The sequence below is a fragment of the Alosa alosa genome, chromosome 21 (genome assembly GCF_017589495.1).
Source record: "Alosa alosa isolate M-15738 ecotype Scorff River chromosome 21, AALO_Geno_1.1, whole genome shotgun sequence".
NCBI lineage: Eukaryota > Metazoa > Chordata > Actinopteri > Clupeiformes > Clupeidae > Alosa > Alosa alosa.
The window spans coordinates 8,295,195-8,317,026 of NC_063209.1; the positions used below are offsets into that span (position 1 = coordinate 8,295,195).

Below are 21,832 nucleotides of genomic sequence, written 5' to 3' on the forward strand. Positions count from 1 at the left end.
GGATCATGGTGCTTTGTATAGAAGCCGTGTCGGGGCAGCTGTCTTACTCAGTACCAGAGGAGTCAAAACCAGGGACTACAGTCGGGAATATAGCCAAAGATTTGAATCTCAATGTTCAGGATTTGGAATCACGGATGTTTCAAATCGTTACCGGATCCAAGAAGTCATATTTCGAGGTAAACCTAAAGACTGGTGTTCTCTATGTGACTGACAGAATCGACAGGGAGGAGCTATGCGCAGAATTGTTGAAATGCACAGTAATTGTCGAAGCGGTCATTAACAACCCTTTGAAACTGTATCGCATAGAAATAAACATTTTAGATGTGAATGATAATTACCCTACTTTCAGTGCTAACTCGCAGACAATTGATATCGCAGAGAGCACATTACCAGGAGTTAGATTTTCGTTGTTGTCAGCATCAGACTCGGATGTAGGTAAGAATGCCGTCAGTACATATAAGCTCAGCCAGAACGACCACTTCTCGCTCGCCACACACAAAGGAGAGCACAGCGCGTCTGCTGAGTTAATTCTGCAAAAAGCTTTAGACCGAGAAAAGCAGCCCTATATGCAGTTAACACTTACGGCCATCGATGGAGGAAATCCACCAAAATCAGCTACATCTCAAATCAAAATTAACGTTTTGGATATTAATGATAACGTACCTGTGTTTAGCAGGCCCTTATACAAAGCAAGCGTTTTTGAAAATGTGCCTATTGGGACCACTGTTGTCACAATTAATGCTACTGATTTGGATGAAGGGACAAATAGTGAAATTGTTTATTCTCTGAGCAGGAAAGACCAAGATAACATTTTAGAGATGTTTCAAATTGACTCAGCTACAGGCGCTATCACTGTAAAGAGCAACATAGATTTTGAGCAGCGGAGTGCTTTTGAGATTCGAGCACAAGCGAGTGACAAAGGCCAGCCTCCAATGGCGACGCACTGTAAAGTGCTAGTGGAGGTCTTAGATCTAAATGACAACGCGCCTGAAATTACTGTAACTTCATTATTGAAAACTGTTAAAGAGGACGTCAAAGTCGGCACTGCAATCGCCCTCGTTTCAGTTGCTGATGAAGACGGTGGTAAAAATGGCATCGTGTCTTGCTCAGTGAGAAACAAAGTTCCATTTAAACTCGAGCTAAACTACAAAAACTATTATTCGTTAGTGGTTGATGGTCCATTGGACAGGGAAAACATTTCCGTGTACAATGTCACTATCACAGCAACCGATGAGGGCACACCACTTCTCTCCAATTCTAATATTATAACTGTAGACGTTGCTGATGTGAATGACAACGCTCCTTGTTTTGCAGAGCCTGTCATTAATGTATACATCAAGGAGAACAGTCCAGTTGGCGTAGTAATGACCACAGTGTCTGCTTCTGATGCTGATACCAATGAGAATGGTCTAGTTACTTATTCAGTTTTAGATAGTGGTGCACCTATATCTACGCTGGTGATTATAAATTCAATGTCCGGGGATTTGAGCAGCTTACAGTCTTTCAACTACGAGGAAATGAAAACTTTTCAGTTTAGAGTTCAGGCCACAGACTCTGGTGTTCCTCCTCTCAGCAGCAATACTACTGTAAACGTGTTTGTACTGGACGAGAATGATAATAGTCCAGTAGTTCTTCCTCCATATTCAGAGCATGGCTCTGTTAACACTGAGAATGTTCCATATACGGCTGAAGCTGGATACTTTGTGGCCAAGATCAGGGCCGTAGATGCAGACTCTGGATATAATGCACTGCTTTCTTACCACATCTCTGAGCCCAAAGGAAATAATCTCTTCAGAATTGGAACCAGTAGCGGGGAAATCAGGACTAAAAGGAGAATGAGCGACAATGACTTGAAAACTCATCCATTAATTATTGCAGTTTCTGATCATGGAGAACCTTCACTCTCAGCGACTGTGTCTTTCGATGTTGTCGTAGTTGAGAGGGCCAGTGAAATTCAAACAAAGTTTAGACATGTCCCAGTCAAGGATGACACTTTTTCTGAATTAAATCTGTATTTATTGATCGCCATTGTCTCAGTATCAGTGATCTTTCTACTGAGCCTCATCAGCTTGATAGCTGTAAAATGTCACAGAACAGACAGCAGTTTCAGTGGATACAACCCGCCAATGATCACCACACATCCTGACGGAACCTGGTCTTACTCCAAATCTACACAGCAGTATGACGTTTGTTTTAGCTCAGACACACTGAAGAGTGACGTAGTAGTTTTTCCCACACCGTTTCCACCAGCTGATGCTGAACTGATCAGTATTAATAGTGGAGACACCTTTCAGCGGACACAGACACTTCCAAATAAAGAAAAGGTAAGAATTCCCTTTAATCTATGAAAAGAGTGGTGAGATTTTGAATTTCCAGTCTTACTTTCTTCTGCTGGCTAAAGAACCATATAACCAGTTCGAAATAGGATGCAAATCAGTTTATCTCCTTTATAATATGGCCTGCGTAGGTGTGTGTGCTTATATGTGAATTGGATGGAAGACATTTTCAGTGAAGGTGTCTCTCTGTTTGTCTGCTCTCAGTGTATATAGGAGCTCTCCATGGTTCTGAAATTGTGTTGTGGTTGGTGTAGGCCTCACATAACGTTACAGCAGCATAATAGAAGACAGATATAGTGTCAAGAATGGTGTAGTTAATTGCTTTATGTCGGCTAAAGCCCTCTTCAAGCGACCTAGAGGCAAACTACAAAAAATATTTGTTTTGTTTGATGATAGATGACCCACTAGAGAGAGAGAATAGTGTTCAGTGCAATGTCAACACCATCGCTTTCTTACCACTTCTTGAAACCTAAAGGATACAAGTTGGTGAGATAGTGGGCAACCTAGAACTAAAAAGAAAATTAGTGATAACGATAGCAAGTGGACTAAGTTATGACATGCAATGTAAGTAAATAAGTGTATTTACTGGGCTAGCTTCTTTTTAATTTTATTTAGTTACCTATAAATTGTAGTTGGACTATATTCTGTTATTTGTCTGTCTTAGCGCATTTTCTGTAGCGGGATGAATGTGTGCGTTCTTCATTGCACCATAAGATGTCTCTGCAGACCGACGGAAAAATGTAATGTGTAATGCTCCATTTACATTTTGTAAGTGCATATAAGACACACATATCTGTGGTTTATGCACACGTACACACACCATCAACATTATGAAATGCAATGTGAGTCAGGACTAACGGTTTTTTAATATGAATCAGTCAATAATTCATTGTATTGGCTAATGTTCTATTTGAGCGCATTCTTTGTAGCGAGATGTATGCGTACGTTTTTCATTGCACCACAAGGTGTCTCCGCAGACCGACAGAAAGAGAAAGTCTCGCCTGCGTGTGATAGCTCCTCCCGGTCTTAGAGGGTGGAGATTATCCACGACGCTTTGTTACAGTCATACTCAGAGATGCGAGTGGGGGGACGATGGTACTGGTGGATATTTTCTTGATTTGCTGTTGTATCAACGGAATGGCTTGATATCGCGTTTTATTTTCTTCGGCTGCATTAAGCACACATTCCTGGATCTATGACTCGCTAATATTGGATAGAAAATGCATTTCGCAAGAGCAAGGAACGTGTTATTCACGGATGTACTGTTTGGGATCATGGTGCTTTGTATAGAAGCCGTGACGGGGCAGCTGTCTTACTCCGTATCAGAGGAGTCAAAACCAGGGACTACAGTCGGGAATATAGCGAAAGATTTGAATCTCAATGTTCAGGATTTGGAACCACGGATGTTTCAAATCGTTACCGGGTCCAAGAAGTCATATTTCGAGGTAAACCTAAAGACTGGTGTTCTCTATGTGACTGACAGAATAGACAGAGAGGAGCTATGCGCAGAATTGTTGAAATGCACAGTAATTGTCGAAGCGGTCATTAACAACCCTTTGAAACTATATCGCATAGAAATAAACATTTTAGATGTGAATGATAATTACCCTACCTTCAGTGCAAACTCACAAACAATAGATGTTGCAGAGAGCACATTACCAGGAGTTAGATTTCCGTTGTTGTCAGCATCAGACTCGGATGTAGGTAAGAATGCGGTCAGTACATATAAGCTCAGCGCCAATGACCACTTCTCGCTGGCCACACACAAAGGAGAGCACAGCGCGTCTGCTGAGTTAATACTGCAAAAAGCTTTAGACCGAGAAAAGCAGCACTATATGCAGTTAACGCTTACTGCCATCGATGGAGGAAATCCACCAAAATCAGGTACATCTCAAATCAAAATTAACGTCTTGGATAATAATGATAACATACCTGTATTTAGCAGGCCCTTATACAAAGCAAGCGTGTTTGAAAATGTGCCGGTTGGGACCACGGTTGTCACAATTAACGCTACTGATCTTGATGAAGGGACAAACAGCGAAATTGTTTATTCTTTAAGTAGGAAAGACCAAGATAATATTCTAGAGATGTTTCATATCGACCCATCTACAGGCGCTATCACTGTAAAGAACAACATAGATTTTGAGCAGCGGAGTGCTTTTGAGATTCGAGCACAGGCGAATGACAAAGGCCAGCCTCCCATGGCGGCGCACTGTAAAGTGTTAGTGGAGGTCTTAGATCTAAACGATAATGCTCCTGAAATCACAGTAACTTCATTATTGAAAACGGTTAAAGAGGACGTCAAAATCGGCACTGCCATCGCCCTCGTCTCCGTGTCCGATACAGATGGTGGAAAAAATGGCATTGTGACTTCCGCAGTTAAAAACAAAGTTCCATTTAAACTCGAGCTGAACTACAAAAACTATTATTCGTTAGTGGTGGACGGTCCATTGGACAGGGAAAACGTTTCCGTGTACAATGTCACCATCACAGCAACCGATGAGGGCACACCACCTCTCTCCAGTTCTAGTATTATAACTGTAGACGTTGCTGATGTGAATGACAACGCTCCTCGTTTCACAGAGTCTGTCCTTAATGTATACATCAAGGAGAACAGTCCAGTTGGCGTAGTAATGACCACAGTGTCTGCTTCTGATGCTGATACCAATGAGAATGGTCTAGTTACTTATTCAGTTTTAGATAGTGGTGCACCTATATCTACACTGGTGAATATAAATTCAATGACAGGGGATCTGACCTGCTTACAGTCTTTAAACTATGAGGAAATTAAAACTTTTCAGTTTAGAGTTCAGGCCACAGATTCTGGTGTTCCTCCTCTCAACAGCAATACTACTGTTAACGTGTTTGTACTGGATGAGAATGATAATAGTCCAGTAGTTCTTCCTCCATATTCAGAGCATGGCTCTGTTAACACTGAGAATGTTCCCTATACGGCGGAAGCTGGATACTTTGTAGCCAAGATCAGGGCCGTAGACGCAGACTCTGGATATAACGCACTGCTTTCTTACCACATCTCTGAGCCCAAAGGAAATAATCTCTTCCGTATTGGAACCAGTAGCGGGGAAATCAGGACTAAGAGGCGAATGAGTGACAATGACCTGAAAACTCATCCATTAATTATTTCAGTCTCTGATCATGGAGAGCCTTCACTCTCAGCGACTGTGTCTATCGATGTTGTCGTAGTTGAGAGGGCCAGTGAAATTCAAACAAAGTTTAGACATGTCCCAGTCAAGGATGGCACTTTTTCTGACTTAAATCTGTATTTATTGATCGCCATTGTCTCAGTATCAGTGATCTTTCTACTGAGCCTCATCAGCTTGATAGCTGTAAAATGTCACAGAACAGACAACAGTTTCAGTGGATACAACCCGCCAATGATCACCACACATCCTGATGGAACCTGGTCTTACTCCAAATCTACACAGCAGTATGACGTTTGTTTTAGCTCAGACACACTGAAGAGTGACGTAGTAGTTTTTCCCACACCGTTTCCACCAGCTGATGCTGAACTGATCAGTATTAATAGTGGAGACACCTTTCAGCGGACACAGACACTTCCAAATAAAGAAAAGGTAAGAATTCCCTTTAATCTATGAAAAGAGTGTAATCTCACTACATGCACATTCAGACTTATTTTCTTCTGCAGCTGGCAAAAGAACCATGTAACCATCTTGAAATAGGATGAAAATCCGTTGATCTCCTTCATAATATGAAGTGCATACGTGTGCATGTACTTGTGTGTGTAACGAAAGGATGGAAGCATGGCCGTAGCTACCATAGAGGACACCGAGGTCATGTCCTCGGTATTTTTTTTCTTCGTTTCATTTATGAAGTAAATAGCCGAAGAGACCGTCACGTGACACGTCACTGCAGATGCCTCTGACATGTCGAAACTAAAACTAATGGGCTCGAAAGTGTGTAAGTGTGCGCACTTATGCGTGAATTAGAATTCTCAGCGTACACGTGATGTAGGAGCTCTCCGTGGTTCTGAAATGTTAGTGTGGTGTCTGTAGGCATGACATAACGTTACACCAGCTTATAGGGCAATTTCACGCTTACAATCATTTAAACCCTCATTTATGTCCCTCATTATTATGACTGGGTAGATTTTGTTTTGATTTGATGACATATAATACCCAGGTTTATATGTTTAAGTGGAGTTCTAGTTTCTTTCTTGCTTGTTTTTCAGCGCTGCCCATGAATGTATAGCAATAGGTTTTATCGACATGGCACAGTAAAGTCTGTCCGTTAAGAACTGCTGATGTTGGTCTTGTCCACGCGGTGTCGCTGTAGACCGATGGGTCGACAGATTCCGGAGCAGATTTCGAAGCTCCACCCGATTTCTAGTGGGTGGGGAGACGTTTCTGGGCTTTGTTGTACGAAAGCTCAGGGGCGAGAATATGTGTACGCAGACTGGAGTGCTCTCCGTCGCCTCATACAGTTTTTACACACCATGGATTTATTCTGTTTTTGACTATTAAGGGATTGTTCAATTCGACGACACGTTTATTTGGATCTATGACTGGCCCACCTTTTCGGAACAATGTTTTTGCCAAGGAGACGGGAATGTATTGTTGCGTGTTTAATGACGGCTCTTATAGAATTCTCTGTCGTCTCGGTGTACGGACAACTGTCCTACTCGGTGTCCGAGGAGTCGAGCGTAGGAACAACAGTGGGAAATATCGCCAAGGATTTAAATCTGAATGTCCAGGATTTGGAGTCGCGTATGTTTCAACTCGTCACCGGATCAAAGAAGAAATATTTTGAGGTAAATCTCAAAACGGGCGTTTTGTATGTGAACGAAAGGATAGACAGAGAGGAGCTCTGCGCTAAAGCTACAAAATGCACTCTCAGTTTAGAAGCGGTGATCAACAATCCTTTAAAGCTTTATCGCATTGAAGTGATTATTCTTGATGTAAATGATAATTCCCCCTCTTTCAGTGCGAAATCACAGCATTTGAACATCGCTGAGAACACTATACCCGGCGTAAAATTCCCTTTGTCTTATGCTTCTGATCCAGACGTTGGTAGGAATACTGTAAATGCATACAAATTAAGTCAAAATGACCATTTTTCCCTTACTGTGCATAAAGGAGGAGATCAAAGTGTTTCTGTAGAGTTAGTGCTACAGAAAGCATTAGACAGAGAGAAACAGCCAGAGATTAGACTTGTTCTGACTGCAGTTGATGGGGGAAATCCCCCGAAATCAGGCACATCTCAAATAATGATTAATGTTTTAGATATCAATGATAATGCTCCGCTATTTAGTTCTGCATTGTATAAAACTACACTTTTTGAAAATGTTCCTCCAGGGACCAAAGTAATCACTCTCAATGCAACCGACGCAGACGACGGGACAAATGGCGAGATTGTCTACTCCTTAAGGAAGACTGATCAAGACCATATTTTAGATGCTTTTGAAATAGATCCAAACACAGGCGCCATTACGGTACAGGGTATCATAGACTATGAAGAGCACAGTGCGTTTGAGATTCGGGTCGAGGCGAGCGATAAAGGGCAGCCTCCAGTACTTGCACATTGTAAAGTGCTTGTTGAAATAATGGATCTCAACGACAATGCCCCTGAGATCACCGTGACGTCACTTCTTAATACGGTTAGGGAAGACGCACAAAGGGGCACTGCTATTGCTCTTGTGTCCGTGCTTGATAGAGATGGAGGTAAAAACGGTCAAGTCAACGTCGCTATATCGGATGATGTCCCGTTTAAATTAGATGCAAACTATAAAAACTACTACTCACTAGTTGTAAACGGGGCTCTAGACAGAGAAAAAACATCTCAGTACAATATCACCATCACCGCTACAGATGAGGGGACTCCATCTCTCTATAGCAGCAAAGTTATTAATGTACATGTGTCTGACGTGAATGACAACGCGCCACGCTTTTCAGAGCCAATTATAAACATTTATCTGAAAGAAAACAGTCCAGTCGGCGCTCTGATTAGTTCTGTAACTGCATCTGACTTAGACATAAATGAAAATGGGCAGATTACTTATGCGGTTATGGAAAATAATGGCAACAATGCAATACCAGTTTCCTCAATGATAAATGTAAACTCCGCCACGGGAGATATACATAGTATAAAGTCATTCAACTATGAAGAAATGAAAACATTTCAATTTAAGGTTCAGGCTACTGACTCGGGTGCGCCTCCTCTAAGTGGCAACGCCACTGTAAATGTATTTCTTCTGGATGAGAATGACAACAGTCCGGTCATTCTCCCTCCTTACTCAGAGCACGGCTCAGTTAACAGTGAGAACATTCCCTATACGGCCGAAGCTGGATACTTTGTGGCCAAAATCAGAGCTGTGGATGCAGACTCTGGATATAACGCACTGATTTCGTATCACATCTCTGAGCCCAAAGGAAATAATCTCTTCCGAATCGGAACCAGCAGCGGGGAAATCAGGACTAAAAGGAGAATGAGCGACAATGACCTTAAAACTCACCCTTTGGTTATTTTGGTCTCTGATAATGGCGAGCCTTCTCTGTCAGCTACAGTGTCTATTGACATTGGTGTTGTTGAGAATATGGGGGACGTGCAGAGACCATTTAAAACTGTTTCGGTAAATGATGACACTTTTACCGACTTAAATTTATATCTGCTGATTGCCATCGTCTCGGTGTCGGTTATTTTCTTGCTGAGCCTCATTAGCCTAGTAGCAGTGAAATGCCACAGGACAGATGGCAATTTTAGTGGCTACAGCGCCCCGGTTATCACCACACACCCTGATGGGAGCTGGTCTTACTCGAAATCTACACAGCAGTATGACGTGTGTTTTAGCTCTGACACACTGAAGAGTGACGTAGTAGTTTTCCCAACACCGTTTCCACCTGCTGATGCAGAGCTGATTAGTATCAATGGAGGAGACACTTTTCAGAGGACACAAACCCTCCCAAATACAGACAAGGTAAGAATAACATTCTGCTTAGGCAAACAGTTTGGGCAGAATTTGTGTTTTCTCAATATAATAATATGTAATGTCCAGGCTTGCTTTCATTTGTAGCTTTTATATAGTTTGGGGAGAATTTGTGTTCGTGTTACATGCACGACCATGCTTGCTTTCAATTTGTAAACACTTCTTAAAGTAAAGCTAAGAATTGTTGTGTTCTTTGGTATGCAGAGGTGTTATCTTGTCAATTGGTGTGGTATTCCATCATTCCAGAGTGATTGTGATACACCAGCTTTCAATATAAATGCAAACCAGGACTGGAGTTTAACAATACCCTTTATTGCATTTCATTGGCCCCTCATGCCATAACATTTGTGTGTGTGTCTGTGTGTGTGCAGAACAGAAGTAAATGCATTTTACTCTAGTTTACTCCTTTATTCATATCGTATTATCTTGATATAATAACAATATCAGTACAGAAAGGTTTTATTATAGACAAGTCCATTACTGAAATGCATTAATAAAATCCTAGCACAAGGTGGCGCTGTAGACCGTGGTAATGTGAGTTCGTCAAGCTCCTCCTTATGGGAGGAATATTAAAATGTAAGAGTCTCGCTGTGCTTTGTTACAAAATTCGTGGATGGTATGAGGAACAGGGGATTGTCGGTGGTTCCAACCGTGGATATATCTCTTGATTTCTGGACTTTAATGGATGGCAAACCGATGCCTTTTGGAAATATTTATAGTTGTTCCATTTGATCAGCGCCGTAATGGGTGTACGGATACAAAGACAAAGCTTTTGGATTCGTGGCTTCGTCCTGCTTTGTGTTTGTGGGTTGTCTACGGCGCAGATTTCATACTCTGTCTCGGAGGAGGTTGATAAGGGTGCCTTTGTAGGAAATATTGCAAAGGATCTTAACCTTAACGTACAAGACTTGCAATCGAGAGGACTTCGGATTGTATCAGGACACTCTAAGAGGTATTTTGAAGTGAATTTACAAACGGGTGTTCTTTACGTCAGCGATAGGATAGACAGAGAGGAATTCTGTCCTAATGCAGTTAAGTGCTCTGTAAATATCGAGGCAGTACTGAGCAATCCTATGCATCTTCACCGAATCGAAATAAATATTCTTGACATAAACGATCATGCGCCAGTTTTTGTAGAAAAAGCCCATCGATTAAATATCACTGAGGCGGCCTATTCCGGTGAAAGATTTCCTTTACCCATAGCAAATGACGCGGATGTAGGATCCAACTCGGTTAAGAACTACAAGCTTGCTCCTAATGAATTTTTCTCTATTGATGTTCAGAGCGGTGGTGAGCAAAGTGTATCAGCCGAATTAGTGCTTCAAAAACCTTTAGACCGGGAAAAACAACCTAAAGTGCACCTTATGCTGACCGCTATTGATGGAGGTAAACCTCCAAAAACGGGTACTTTACAAATAATCATTAACGTTGTAGATGTAAACGACAATACTCCAGTATTCAGCAAACCTCTGTATAAAGTCCGTGTCAATGAAAATGTTCCTTTCGGTACTACCATCATCACATTGAATGCTACAGATTTGGATGAGGGAGTTAATTCTGAGCTTGTTTATTCATTAATCGGGAGGGGGAGTACGAGCGCATCTGACATGTTTGCCATAAATTCGGCAACTGGAGAGATTACTGTTAAGGGAAGTTTAGACTACGAAGAAACTGCTGCATATGAAATCCGAGCTCAGGCAATGGATCGTGGCCATTCTCCTCGTAGCACACACTGTAAAGTCTTGATTGAGGTGGTCGATCTCAATGATAATTCTCCTGAAATAGTAGTGACATCGCTTATGAGTCCAGTGAAAGAAAATGCAGAAATGGGAACAGTGGTTGCTCTGGTGACTGTTACTGATAAAGATAGTGGAAAGAATGGTCAGACGAAGATAGAGACCTCAGGTGCTGTTCCGTTTAAGTTAAAGTCATCTTACAAAAATTATTATTCCTTGGTTGTGGACGGCCCTTTAGACAGAGAGAGCACTTCTCAATATAACGTCACCCTCGTAGCTACGGATGAAGGAACCCCACCTCTCTCCAGCACCAGTGTAATCACTGTGCATGTCTCAGATGTGAATGACAACGCGCCCCTTTTTCCAAATCCCGTCATTAATGTGTATGTTAAAGAGAACAGTGAAGTTGGTGCCGTAATTTACACCGTCTCCGCTTTTGATTCGGATGTGGATGACAATGCAAAGATATCGTATTCAATATTAGAGGGATCGACAAAATCATTTTCAGCTAATTCGGCCGTTAACATAAATCAAGACACTGGAGATATATATGCATTGCAGTCATTCAATTATGAGGAATTGAAAACACTGCAGTTAAGAGTTCAAGCCACAGATTCTGGTGTCCCGCCCCTAAGTTCTAACGCGACCCTGAATATTTTCATTCTTGATGAGAATGACAACAGCCCTGTAATTCTCCCTCCCTATTCAGAGCATGGCTCTGTCAACACCGAAAATGTCCCTTATTCTGCTGAAGCGGGATATTTTGTGGCCAAGATCAGGGCTGTAGACGCAGATTCTGGATATAATGCGCTGCTTTCCTATCATATATCAGAACCCAAAGGAAATAATCTCTTCCGAATCGGAACCAGCAGCGGGGAAATCAGGACTAAAAGGCGAATGAGCGACAATGACCTGAAAACTCACCCTTTGCTCATTTTGGTCTCTGATAATGGAGAGCCTTCTCTGTCAGCGACTGTTTCTATTGATGTGGTAGTGGCTGAAGCCATTGGAGACATAAAGACTCAATTCATGAATGTCCCAGTCAAGGATGATACGTTTTCAGACTTAAATCTTTATTTACTGATGGCCATTGCTTCAGTGTCAGTCATCTTTTTGCTGAGCCTCATCAGCTTGATAGCTGTGAAATGCCACAGAACAGACAGCAGTTTCAGTGGATACAACCCGCCAATGATCACCACACATCCTGATGGAACCTGGTCTTACTCCAAATCTACACAGCAGTATGACGTGTGCTTTAGCTCAGACACACTGAAGAGTGACGTAGTAGTTTTCCCCACACCATTTCCACCAGCTGATGCTGAACTGATCAGTATTAATAGTGGAGACACCTTTCAGCGGACACAGACACTTCCAAATAAAGACAAGGTAAGAATTCCCTTTAATTTAAAGGGTGTGGGGAGAATTGGCAACAGCTGGCAAAATAACCATGTAACCAGTTTGAACTAGAATGAAATTATGGAAATCAGTTAATCTTCTTCATAATATAATGTGCGTATGTGTGCGCTTTTATGTGTGAATTGGGTGTCGTGCACACTCGTTCACACACATGTGGTGTTCTTTGATGCTACTACCCTCTTGCGCAAATTGATTATTTGAAGTGAATCTGTCCATGGTCCTGAAAAATGGTGACTGGTGAATTGACTCAGTGTTTTGTGGACGGCATAGCCTGGCTATCACCAGACCAGGGCGAAATGAAATCGCGGGCACATCGGACGGCACTGACTATTCTAAGTTGCACGTGCATATTGTTATAATCTGTAGGAGAAAATGTTAACTTCAGTTTTACAAAGTGAACTTCAAGTATTCAGGGTCACTTGGTTACACCATTTTTTTAAAAATGATTTCCCCTGACTGTTGTGGTGCTGAAATACTGCTTCAGTAAGACATTTTAGTCAGTGAAAAGAAAATTAATTGAATGATGACCTCTCAAAAGTTTAATAATACAGAGTCTTACCTGAAGGGATTAAAACACTCCTAACCCTAAGATTCTAGTTGTTATCATATTTTCTGTTTCTTTCTTCTCTGCCATTCATCCACACGGTGTCAGTAGTGACCTACACTCTGGAATGACTGGCTCGACTCCTCCCTCTTCGTACAGAGGGGTCGAGCCCAGCAAAGGGCTTTGTTCGATCTCGCAGTATGCTACATTATGTTCTCGCGGTGACTATCGGGGCGTTTTCTACTAAGATATGAGACGTTTGTTTTACATAAAAGTAACAATTGTGATTACGCAAGATGGACAAGATGCCGGATAATGGATATAGAGTTTGGATCTGTATCTTCGTCGTTTTTGGGAGATGGGATTTGGCCAGTGGACAAATTGTATATTCAGTCACGGAGGAGACCAGTACGGGAACTAACGTTGGGAATTTAGCAAAGGATTTTAATTTAAACGTACAGGAGCTTGTTCCTCGAGGATTTCAGATAGTTTCTGGACCCAGTAAAAGGTATTTTGAATTAAATGTAAAAACCGGACATATATTTGTCGCAGAGAGGATAGACAGAGACGCCTTATGTGGGCAAATTGTTAAGTGCTCTTTGGAATTGGAGGCCATTGTTAACTCTCCTCTGAATATGTACCGCTTCGAGGTAAACATATTAGATATCAATGATAATGCACCTACATTTCGGTCTACTTTGAGTGAATTTAATGTGTCGGAACTTGCTATTCCAGGCGAGAGATTTTCTTTACCGAATGCGTTTGACGCGGATGTAGGCAGTAACTCAGTGAAGAGCTACAAGATAAGTGCAAATGAATATTTCTCACTCGATGTACAAAGTCGAGGAGAAAAGAGTGTGTCGCCGGAGCTTGTTCTGCAAAAAGCTTTAGACCGCGAGAAACAAAGCATGATAAAGCTCGTGCTCACAGCTGTAGACGGAGGAAAACCTCCGAGATCGGGGACTTTAGATATAATGGTAAACATCGAGGATGTTAATGATAATGTGCCAGTGTTTAGTAAGACTCTGTATAAAGGTCGCATCGCAGAGAATGCCCCTCTTGGCACAGGTGTGATAACGGTCCACGCCACTGATTCAGATGAGGGATTAAACGGCGCGATAACTTACTCCTTAATAAATCATGACAATGACAACCTTATAAACGCCTTTGCAATTGACGCTGATACTGGTTTAATATCCGTAAATGGTGACGTGGATTACGAAGCAGGCAATGCAGTTGAGATTCGGGTACAGGCAAAAGATAAAGGACAAAGGCCAAGAGCTGCATACGGCAAAGTGCTGATAGAAATAGTCGACGTTAATGACAACATACCTGAAATATCTGTGACCTCTTTAGTCGACACAATAAAAGAAGATGCAAAGGTGGGTACTATGGTGGGTTTAATAACAGTTAAAGATGGTGATGCTGGGTCGAATGGACTCGTGCATTTAAACATAAGAGGCCCAGTGCCATTTAAAGTGCAAAACACTTATAAGAATAAATATTCGTTGCTGGTAAATGATGTATTGGATAGAGAAAATGTATCTCAGTACAACATCACCATCGTAGCCAGAGATGACGGGACCCCGAGTCTCTCCAGTACAAGTGTTATAATTGTGCATGTCTCTGACGTAAATGACAATGCACCACGCTTTCCTGAGCCAGTCATTAATATTTTTGTAAAGGAAAATGGTCAGATTGGTAACGTTATTTACACAGTCTCTGCCTTTGATTTAGATATTGAAAATAATGCGAAAGTGTCATATTCCATTTTAGACAATAGTGCCCTGGTGACATCACGGGTAAATATAAATCAGGAGAGCGGAGATATTCACACGTTGCAGTCTTTTAATTATGAAGAAATGAAAACGTTTCAATTTAAAGTTAAGGCCACAGACCATGGTGTTCCTCCACTGAGTAGCAACACGACTGTGAATGTTTATGTTCTTGATGAAAATGACAACAGTCCCGTGATCCTCCCTCCCTATTCGGAGCATGGCTCTGTTAACACTGAGAACGTTCCCTACACTGCCGAAGCTGGATACTTTGTGGCTAAGATCAGGGCCGTAGACGCAGACTCTGGATATAACGCACTGCTTTCTTACCACATCTCTGAGCCCAAAGGAAGTAACCTCTTCCGAATCGGAACGAGCAACGGAGAAATCAGGACTAAGAGGCGAATGAGTGACAATGACTTGAAAACCCACCCGCTTGTCATTCTGATTTCTGATAATGGAGAACCATCTCTCTCAGCGACTGTATCTATAGAGGTGGTGGTTGTTGAAAGTGCAGGAGAACTGCAAACTAAATTCAGACATGTTACAGTAAAGGACGACGCTTTCACGGATCTAAATCTGTATTTGATGATCGCCATCGCCTCGGTGTCAATTGTCTTTTTACTGAGTCTCTTTGGTTTGATCGCTGTGAAATGTCATAGGAGAGACAGCAATTTCAGTGGCTACAGCGCTCCAGTTATCACCACACACCCTGACGGGAGCTGGTCTTACTCCAAATCTACACAGCAGTATGACGTGTGTTTTAGCTCAGACACGTTGAAGAGTGACGTAGTAGTTTTCCCAACACCGTTTCCACCTGCTGATGCAGAACTGATTAGTATCAATGGAGGAGACACTTTTCAGAGGACACAAACCCTCCCAAATACAGACAAGGTAAGAATAGAGTTTGGGCAGAATTTGTGTTTTCCCAATACATGCATATCTAGGCTTGCTTTCATTTGTAGCTTTTATATAGTTAATATAAATATAGAATTTGTGTTTGTGTTAGACACGGAGCTCATCAGTATTAACGGATTAACGTTGAATAAGACCCAACAGAAAAAAGGGAGGCACTGCATTTTCATAGGAATTAATTGGTGATTTATTTCGTGGTTGATGTTCAAAATCATCTTTAGTTTTAACTCGTATACCTTTGGGTTTCGACTGTGTTCTCAAGACGGGCCAGGGGAGAAGTACCATCTACCATTGTTAACAGCATACACGTAGAAAGAGTTAACTCTTATAAATACTTATGAATTGAAAATGGTGCTTAGCTGAAGTTTGATTCATGTCAAGTCATTTTCAGTTTTCAGCTTCAGTCATTCAGAGCATCACTCAGAGCTTGGTTTAATTTATGTTTTTGGTAACATGAGCAAACAAGACCAGAACATCGGACGCAATGAGACATCAGATGCTTGTGTAAAAATGTAATTTCTCTGTCTGTTAAGTGGTGTGTGTGTGTGTGTGTGTGTGTGTGTGTGGGGGGGGGGGGTAGTGTATGTGGGCTTGAGTCACTTGTGAGGGGAAGGAATCAGAGTGTCATTCACAGTTAAGCGTCTAAGAGAACGCAGCTGGGGTGGCTGGGTAACTGTCCATGGTGCTGGAATTGTAGATAGATTCTTCACTGGACCGTACCCTATATATTTGGTGAGAATGCCTCCGGATGTTTACACATGTGTGTATAAAACTGCGAATTGTGCGAACTATGGTTATCTATTTAATTTGGAACACTGAATTCATAAAGACCATATGTGCACATTGCCATTCTCCCCGTACTGCTGATGACTGACATAACTGTAGGCCACTGTAGGTGTATATATATATATATATATATATATATATATATATATATATATATATATATACACACACACACACACACACATATTAGTGAGTAGCCTACTGTAATGATATGAAGAATTGTATTTGGATTAGTTTCCTGATAATAACCTATTTCATTCTCTAGCCAAAATATGTCTCTTATTTTTACATATTTGGTAACTGGCAGTTTCTTTTCGCGTTTCTCCACACGGTGTCACTGGCGACCTACGGTTTAACGTTGGTCTGTTTTTCGTGGCTCCGCCTTGTTTGGGAGGTGGACTCTGAATCTGTCTGAGGTCTTTGCTCCAGAGGTCAGTGTAACTGAGATGCGAGTAGCAGCGTAATGTACTTGAAAAACCTTTTGTAAGGCGATGCAGTTAAATACAGTTCTATGTGACGGATTTTACTGCTGATGGATTATGGCGCCTATATTGCTACACGGTTACAACTCTGCGTGTTTCTCTTTGATTTTCGGTCTATGGAGTATCGCGTCAGGACAATTAGTGTACACCGTGTCGGAGGAGACAAGCCCTGGAATTACCGTTGGAAACCTAGCAAAGGATTTGAACCTAAATGTACAAGATCTTGTGCGTCGAGGATTTCAGATAGTGGATGGACCCAATAAGAGATACTTCGAATTGAACGGAAGAACGGGAAATATCCACGTTCGGGAGAGAATAGACAGAGAAGAACTATGCGGACGGAACTCGAAATGCTCTTTGGAATTGGAGGCCATAGTTAAGTCGCCACTGAATATGTATCGATTTGAAGTAAACGTTTTAGACATAAATGATAATTCACCTTCATTTCGCTCATCTATGAGTCAGGTAAACATTTCAGAATCGGCTTTTCAGGTGAGAGATTTTCCTTACCAATAGCATACGATGCGGATGTGGCTAGTAACTCAGTGAAAAGCTACAAGCTGAGCCCAAATGAATATTTCTCCATCGATGTGCATAGCGGAGGTGATACTGTGTCTGCTGAGTTAGTGTTACAAAAGCCATTAGATCGAGAGAAGCTCGCCTTGATTCAGTTAATTCTCACGGCTTTAGATGGAGGAAAGCCCCAAGATCCGGAAACAACAACAATTGTGGTTAACGTTATAGACGTGAATGACAACATTCCCATTTTCAGTAAACAGCTATACAAAGCACAAATTCACGAGAATGCTCTGCCCGGTACAGCAGTCATAACTGTACAGGCTAATGACTTAGACGAAGGCATTAATGGTGAAATCGTGTACTCAATTGTAAACCAAGACAGTTCGGATAAACTAAATGTTTTCACCATTAACTCAGTTACGGGCGAAATCACAGTAACCGGAGAGTTGGATCATGAAGCCAGCGCTGCAACAGAAATTCGCGTGAAGGCAACTGATAGAGGACAGAATCCACGTGCTGCATTTTGTAAAGTACTTGTTGAAGTCCTAGATGTAAAAATGACAATGTCCCTGAAATATCTGTGACATCGTTAGAAAATATTATTCAGGAGGATTCTCCTGTGGGCACAATGGTTGGATTGATAACCGTAAAAGATGGCGATGCTGGAAAAAACGGTGCAGTGAATTTAAAGGTAATGGGCTCAGTCCCTTTTAAAATTGAAAATACATACAAAAATAAGTACTCCTTAATGGTTGATGGGCCACTGGACAGAGAAAATACGCCTGATTATAATGTTACTATAAGAGCAACAGACGAGGGGCACCCTCCTCTGTCCACCAGCGTTATCACTGTTCGTGTTTCTGATGTGAATGATAACGCGCCGCATTTTCCTGAATCCATCATAAATGTTTATGTGAAAGAGAACAGTCCGGTTGGCTCTGTACTTCACACCGTATCAGCCTTTGATCCAGATGTAGGAAATAATGCAAATATTGTATATTCATTGGTTGATAATTCATTCAAAAGCACAGCCCCTGCAGTTAATATTAATTCAGTTACTGGAGACATACATGCTCTCCAATCGTTTAACTTTGAGGAAATAAAGAGTTTTCAGTTTCAAGTTCAGGCTACTGACTCTGGTGTCCCTCCTCAGAGGAGCAACGCCACTGTTAACGTTTTTATTTTAGATGAGAATGACAACTCTCCAGCCATTCTTCCTCCATATTCAGAACATGGCTCCATTAACAGTGAGAACATTCCCTATAGTGCCGAAGCTGGATACTTTGTGGCCAAGGTCAGGGCTGTAGACGCAGATTCTGGATATAATGCGCTGCTTTCCTATCATATATCAGAACCCAAAGGAAATAACCTCTTCCCGAATTGGAACCAGCAACGGGGAAATCAGGACTAAAAAGGCTTAATGGTGACAATGACCTGAAAAACTCACCCTTTGCTCATTTTGGTCTCTGATAATGGAGAGCCTTCTTTGTCAGCGACTGTTTCTATTGATGTGGTTGTGGCTGAAGCCATTGGAGACATAAAGACTCAATTCATGAATGTCCCTGTCAAGGATGATACGTTTTTCAGACTTAAATTTTTATTTACTGATGGCCATTGCTTCAGTGTCAGTCATCTTTTGCTGAGCCTCATCAGCTTGATAGCTGTGAAATGCCACAGAACAGACAGCAGTTTCAGTGGATACAACCCGCCAATGATCACCACACATCCTGACGGAACCTGGTCTTACTCCAAATCTACACAGCAGTATGACGTGTGCTTTAGCTCAGACACACTGAAGAGTGACGAGTAGTCTTTTCCCACACCATTTCCACCAGCTGATGCTGAACTGATCAGTATTAATAGAGGGAGACACCTTTCAGCGGACACAGACACTTCCAAATAAAGAAAAGGTAAGAATTCCCTTTAATTTTAAAGGGTGTGGGGAGAATTGGCAACAGCTGGCAAAATAACCATGTAACCAGTTTGAAATAGAATGAAATTATGGAAATCAGTTAATCTTCTTCATAATATGATCATGCGTATGTATGTGCTTTTATGTGTGAATTGGGTGTCGTACACTCGTTCACACACATGTGGTGTTCTTTGATGCTACTACCCTCTTGCAAATTGATTATTTGAAGTGAATCTGTCCATGGTCCTGAAAAAGGTGACTAGTGAATTGACTCAGTGTTTTGTGGGCCGGCATAGCCTGGCTATCACCAGACCAGGGCTTTAAATGAAATCGCGGGCACATCGGACGGCACTGACTATTCTGAGTTGCACGTGCATATTGTTATAATCTGTAGGGAGAAAATGTAAACTTCAGTTTTACAAAGTGAACTTCAAGTATTCAGGGTCACTTGGTTACACCATTTTTTTAAAAATGATTTCCCTGACTGTTGTGGTGCTGAAATACTGCTTCAGTAAGACATTTTAGTCAGTGAAAAGAAAATGAATTGAATGATGACCTCTCAAAGTTTAATAATACAGAGTCTTACCTGAAGGGGATTAAAACACTCCTAACCCTAAGATTCTAGTTGTTATCATATTTTCTGTTTCTTTCTTCTCTGCCATTCATCCACACGATTGTCAGTAGTGACCTACACTCTGGAATGACTGCCTCGACTCCTCCCTCTTCAGTACAGAGGGGTCGAACCCAACAAAGGGCTTTGTTCGATCTTGCAGTATGCTACATTATGTTCTCGCGGTGACTATCGTACGTTTTCTACTAAGATATGAGACGTTTGTTTTACATAAAAGTAACAATTGTGATTACGGAAGATGGACAAGATGCGGATAATGGATATAGAGTTTGGATCTATATCTTCGTCGTTTTTGGGAGATGGGATTTGGCCAGTGGACAAATTGTATATTCAGTCACGGAGGAGACCAGTAGGAACTAACGTTGGGAATTTAGCAAAGGATTTTAATTTAAAGCGTACAGGAGCTTGTTCCTCGAGGGGATTTCTTGAAAACCCACCCGCTTGTCATTCTGATTTCTGATAATGGAGAACCATCTCTCTAAGCGACTGTATCTATAGAGGTGGTGGTTGTTGAAAGTGCAGGAGAACTGCAAACTAAATTCAGACATGTTACAGTAAAGGACGACGCTTTCACGGATCTAAATCTGTATTTGATGATCGCCATCGCCTCGGTGTCAATTGTCTTTTTACTGAGTCTCTTTGGTTTGATCGCTGTGAAATGTCATAGGAGAGACAGCAATTTCAGTGGCTACAGCGCTCCAGTTATCACCACACACCCTGACGGGAGCTGGTCTTACTCCAAATCTACACAGCAGTATGACGTGTGTTTTAGCTCAGACACGTTGAAGAGTGACGTAGTAGTTTTCCCAACACCGTTTCCACCTGCTGATGCAGAACTGATTAGTATCAATGGAGGAGATACTTTTCAGAGGACACAAACCCTCCCAAATAAAGACAAGGTAAGAATAGAGTTTGGGCAGAATTTGTGTTTTCCCAATACATGCATATCTAGGCTTGCTTTCATTTGTAGCTTTTATATAGTTAATATAAATATAGAATTTGTGTTTGTGTTAGACACGGAGCTCATCAGTATTAACGGATTAACGTTGAATAAGACCCAACAGAGAAAAGGGAGGCACTGCATTTTTCATAGGAATTAATTGGTGATTTATTTCGTGGTTGATGTTCAAAATCATCTTTAGTTTTAACTCGTATACCTTTGGGTTTCGACTGTGTTCTCAAGACGGGCCAGGGGAGAAGTACCATCTACCATTGTTAACAGCATACACGTAGAAAGAGTTAACTCTTATAAATACTTATGAATTGAAAATGGTGCTTAGCTGAAGTTTGATTCATGTCAAGTCATTTTCAGTTTTCAGCTTCAGTCATTCAGAGCATCACTCAGAGCTTGGTTTAATTTATGTTTTTGGTAACATGAGCAAACAAGACCAGAACATCGGACGCAATGAGACATCAGATGCTTGTGTAAAAATGTAATTTCTCTGTCTGTTAAGTGGTGTGTGCGTGCGTGTGTGTGTGTGTGTGTGGGGGGTGGTAGTGTATGTGGGCTTGAGTCACTTGTGAGGGGAAGGAATCAGAGTGTCATTCACAGTTAAGCGTCTAAGAGAACGCAGCTGGGGTGGCTGGGTAACTGTCCATGGTGCTGGAATTGTAGATAGATTCTTCACTGGACCGTACCCTATATATTTGGTGAGAATGCCTCCGGATGTTTACACATGTGTGTATAAAACTGCTGACTGACATCACTGTAGGCCACTGTAGGTGTATATATATATATATATATATATATATATATATATACACACACACATTAGTGAGTAGCCTACTGTAATGACATGAAGAATTGTATTTGGATTAG

The 21,832-nt window shown here is 41.6% G+C and overlaps 3 protein-coding genes across 14 annotated transcripts in view; all 3 read left to right on the forward strand.

The window, feature by feature from the left end:
* Window positions 1-21,832, forward strand: part of LOC125286799 (protocadherin alpha-C2-like) — a 176,173-nt gene that overhangs the window by 90,435 nt on the left and 63,906 nt on the right. The window contains exon 2 of one of the 12 annotated variants that reach the window (XM_048232104.1): window positions 22-200. The exons of 10 other annotated variants lie outside the window; for them this stretch is intronic. In XM_048232104.1, the coding sequence (XP_048088061.1) occupies window positions 22-93 (72 nt within the window). In that variant the 3' untranslated portion in view covers window positions 94-200. Of the gene's footprint in view, window positions 1-21; window positions 201-13,206; window positions 15,663-21,832 lie in introns of those variants that run through there. One more of the 12 variants, XM_048232089.1, reaches the window with a different exon arrangement.
* Window positions 4,313-12,515, forward strand: LOC125286807 (protocadherin alpha-3-like). The gene is made up of 2 exons (XM_048232111.1): window positions 4,313-5,929; window positions 12,420-12,515. Exons 1-2 carry the CDS (start codon window positions 4,424-4,426, stop codon window positions 12,498-12,500), a joined length of 1,587 nt encoding a protein of 528 aa, XP_048088068.1. The 5' UTR covers window positions 4,313-4,423; the 3' UTR covers window positions 12,501-12,515.
* Window positions 6,504-10,029, forward strand: LOC125286803 (protocadherin alpha-6-like). Its single transcript, XM_048232108.1, has 2 exons — window positions 6,504-9,288; window positions 9,502-10,029. Exons 1-2 carry the CDS (start codon window positions 6,901-6,903, stop codon window positions 9,637-9,639), a joined length of 2,526 nt encoding a protein of 841 aa, XP_048088065.1. The 5' UTR covers window positions 6,504-6,900; the 3' UTR covers window positions 9,640-10,029.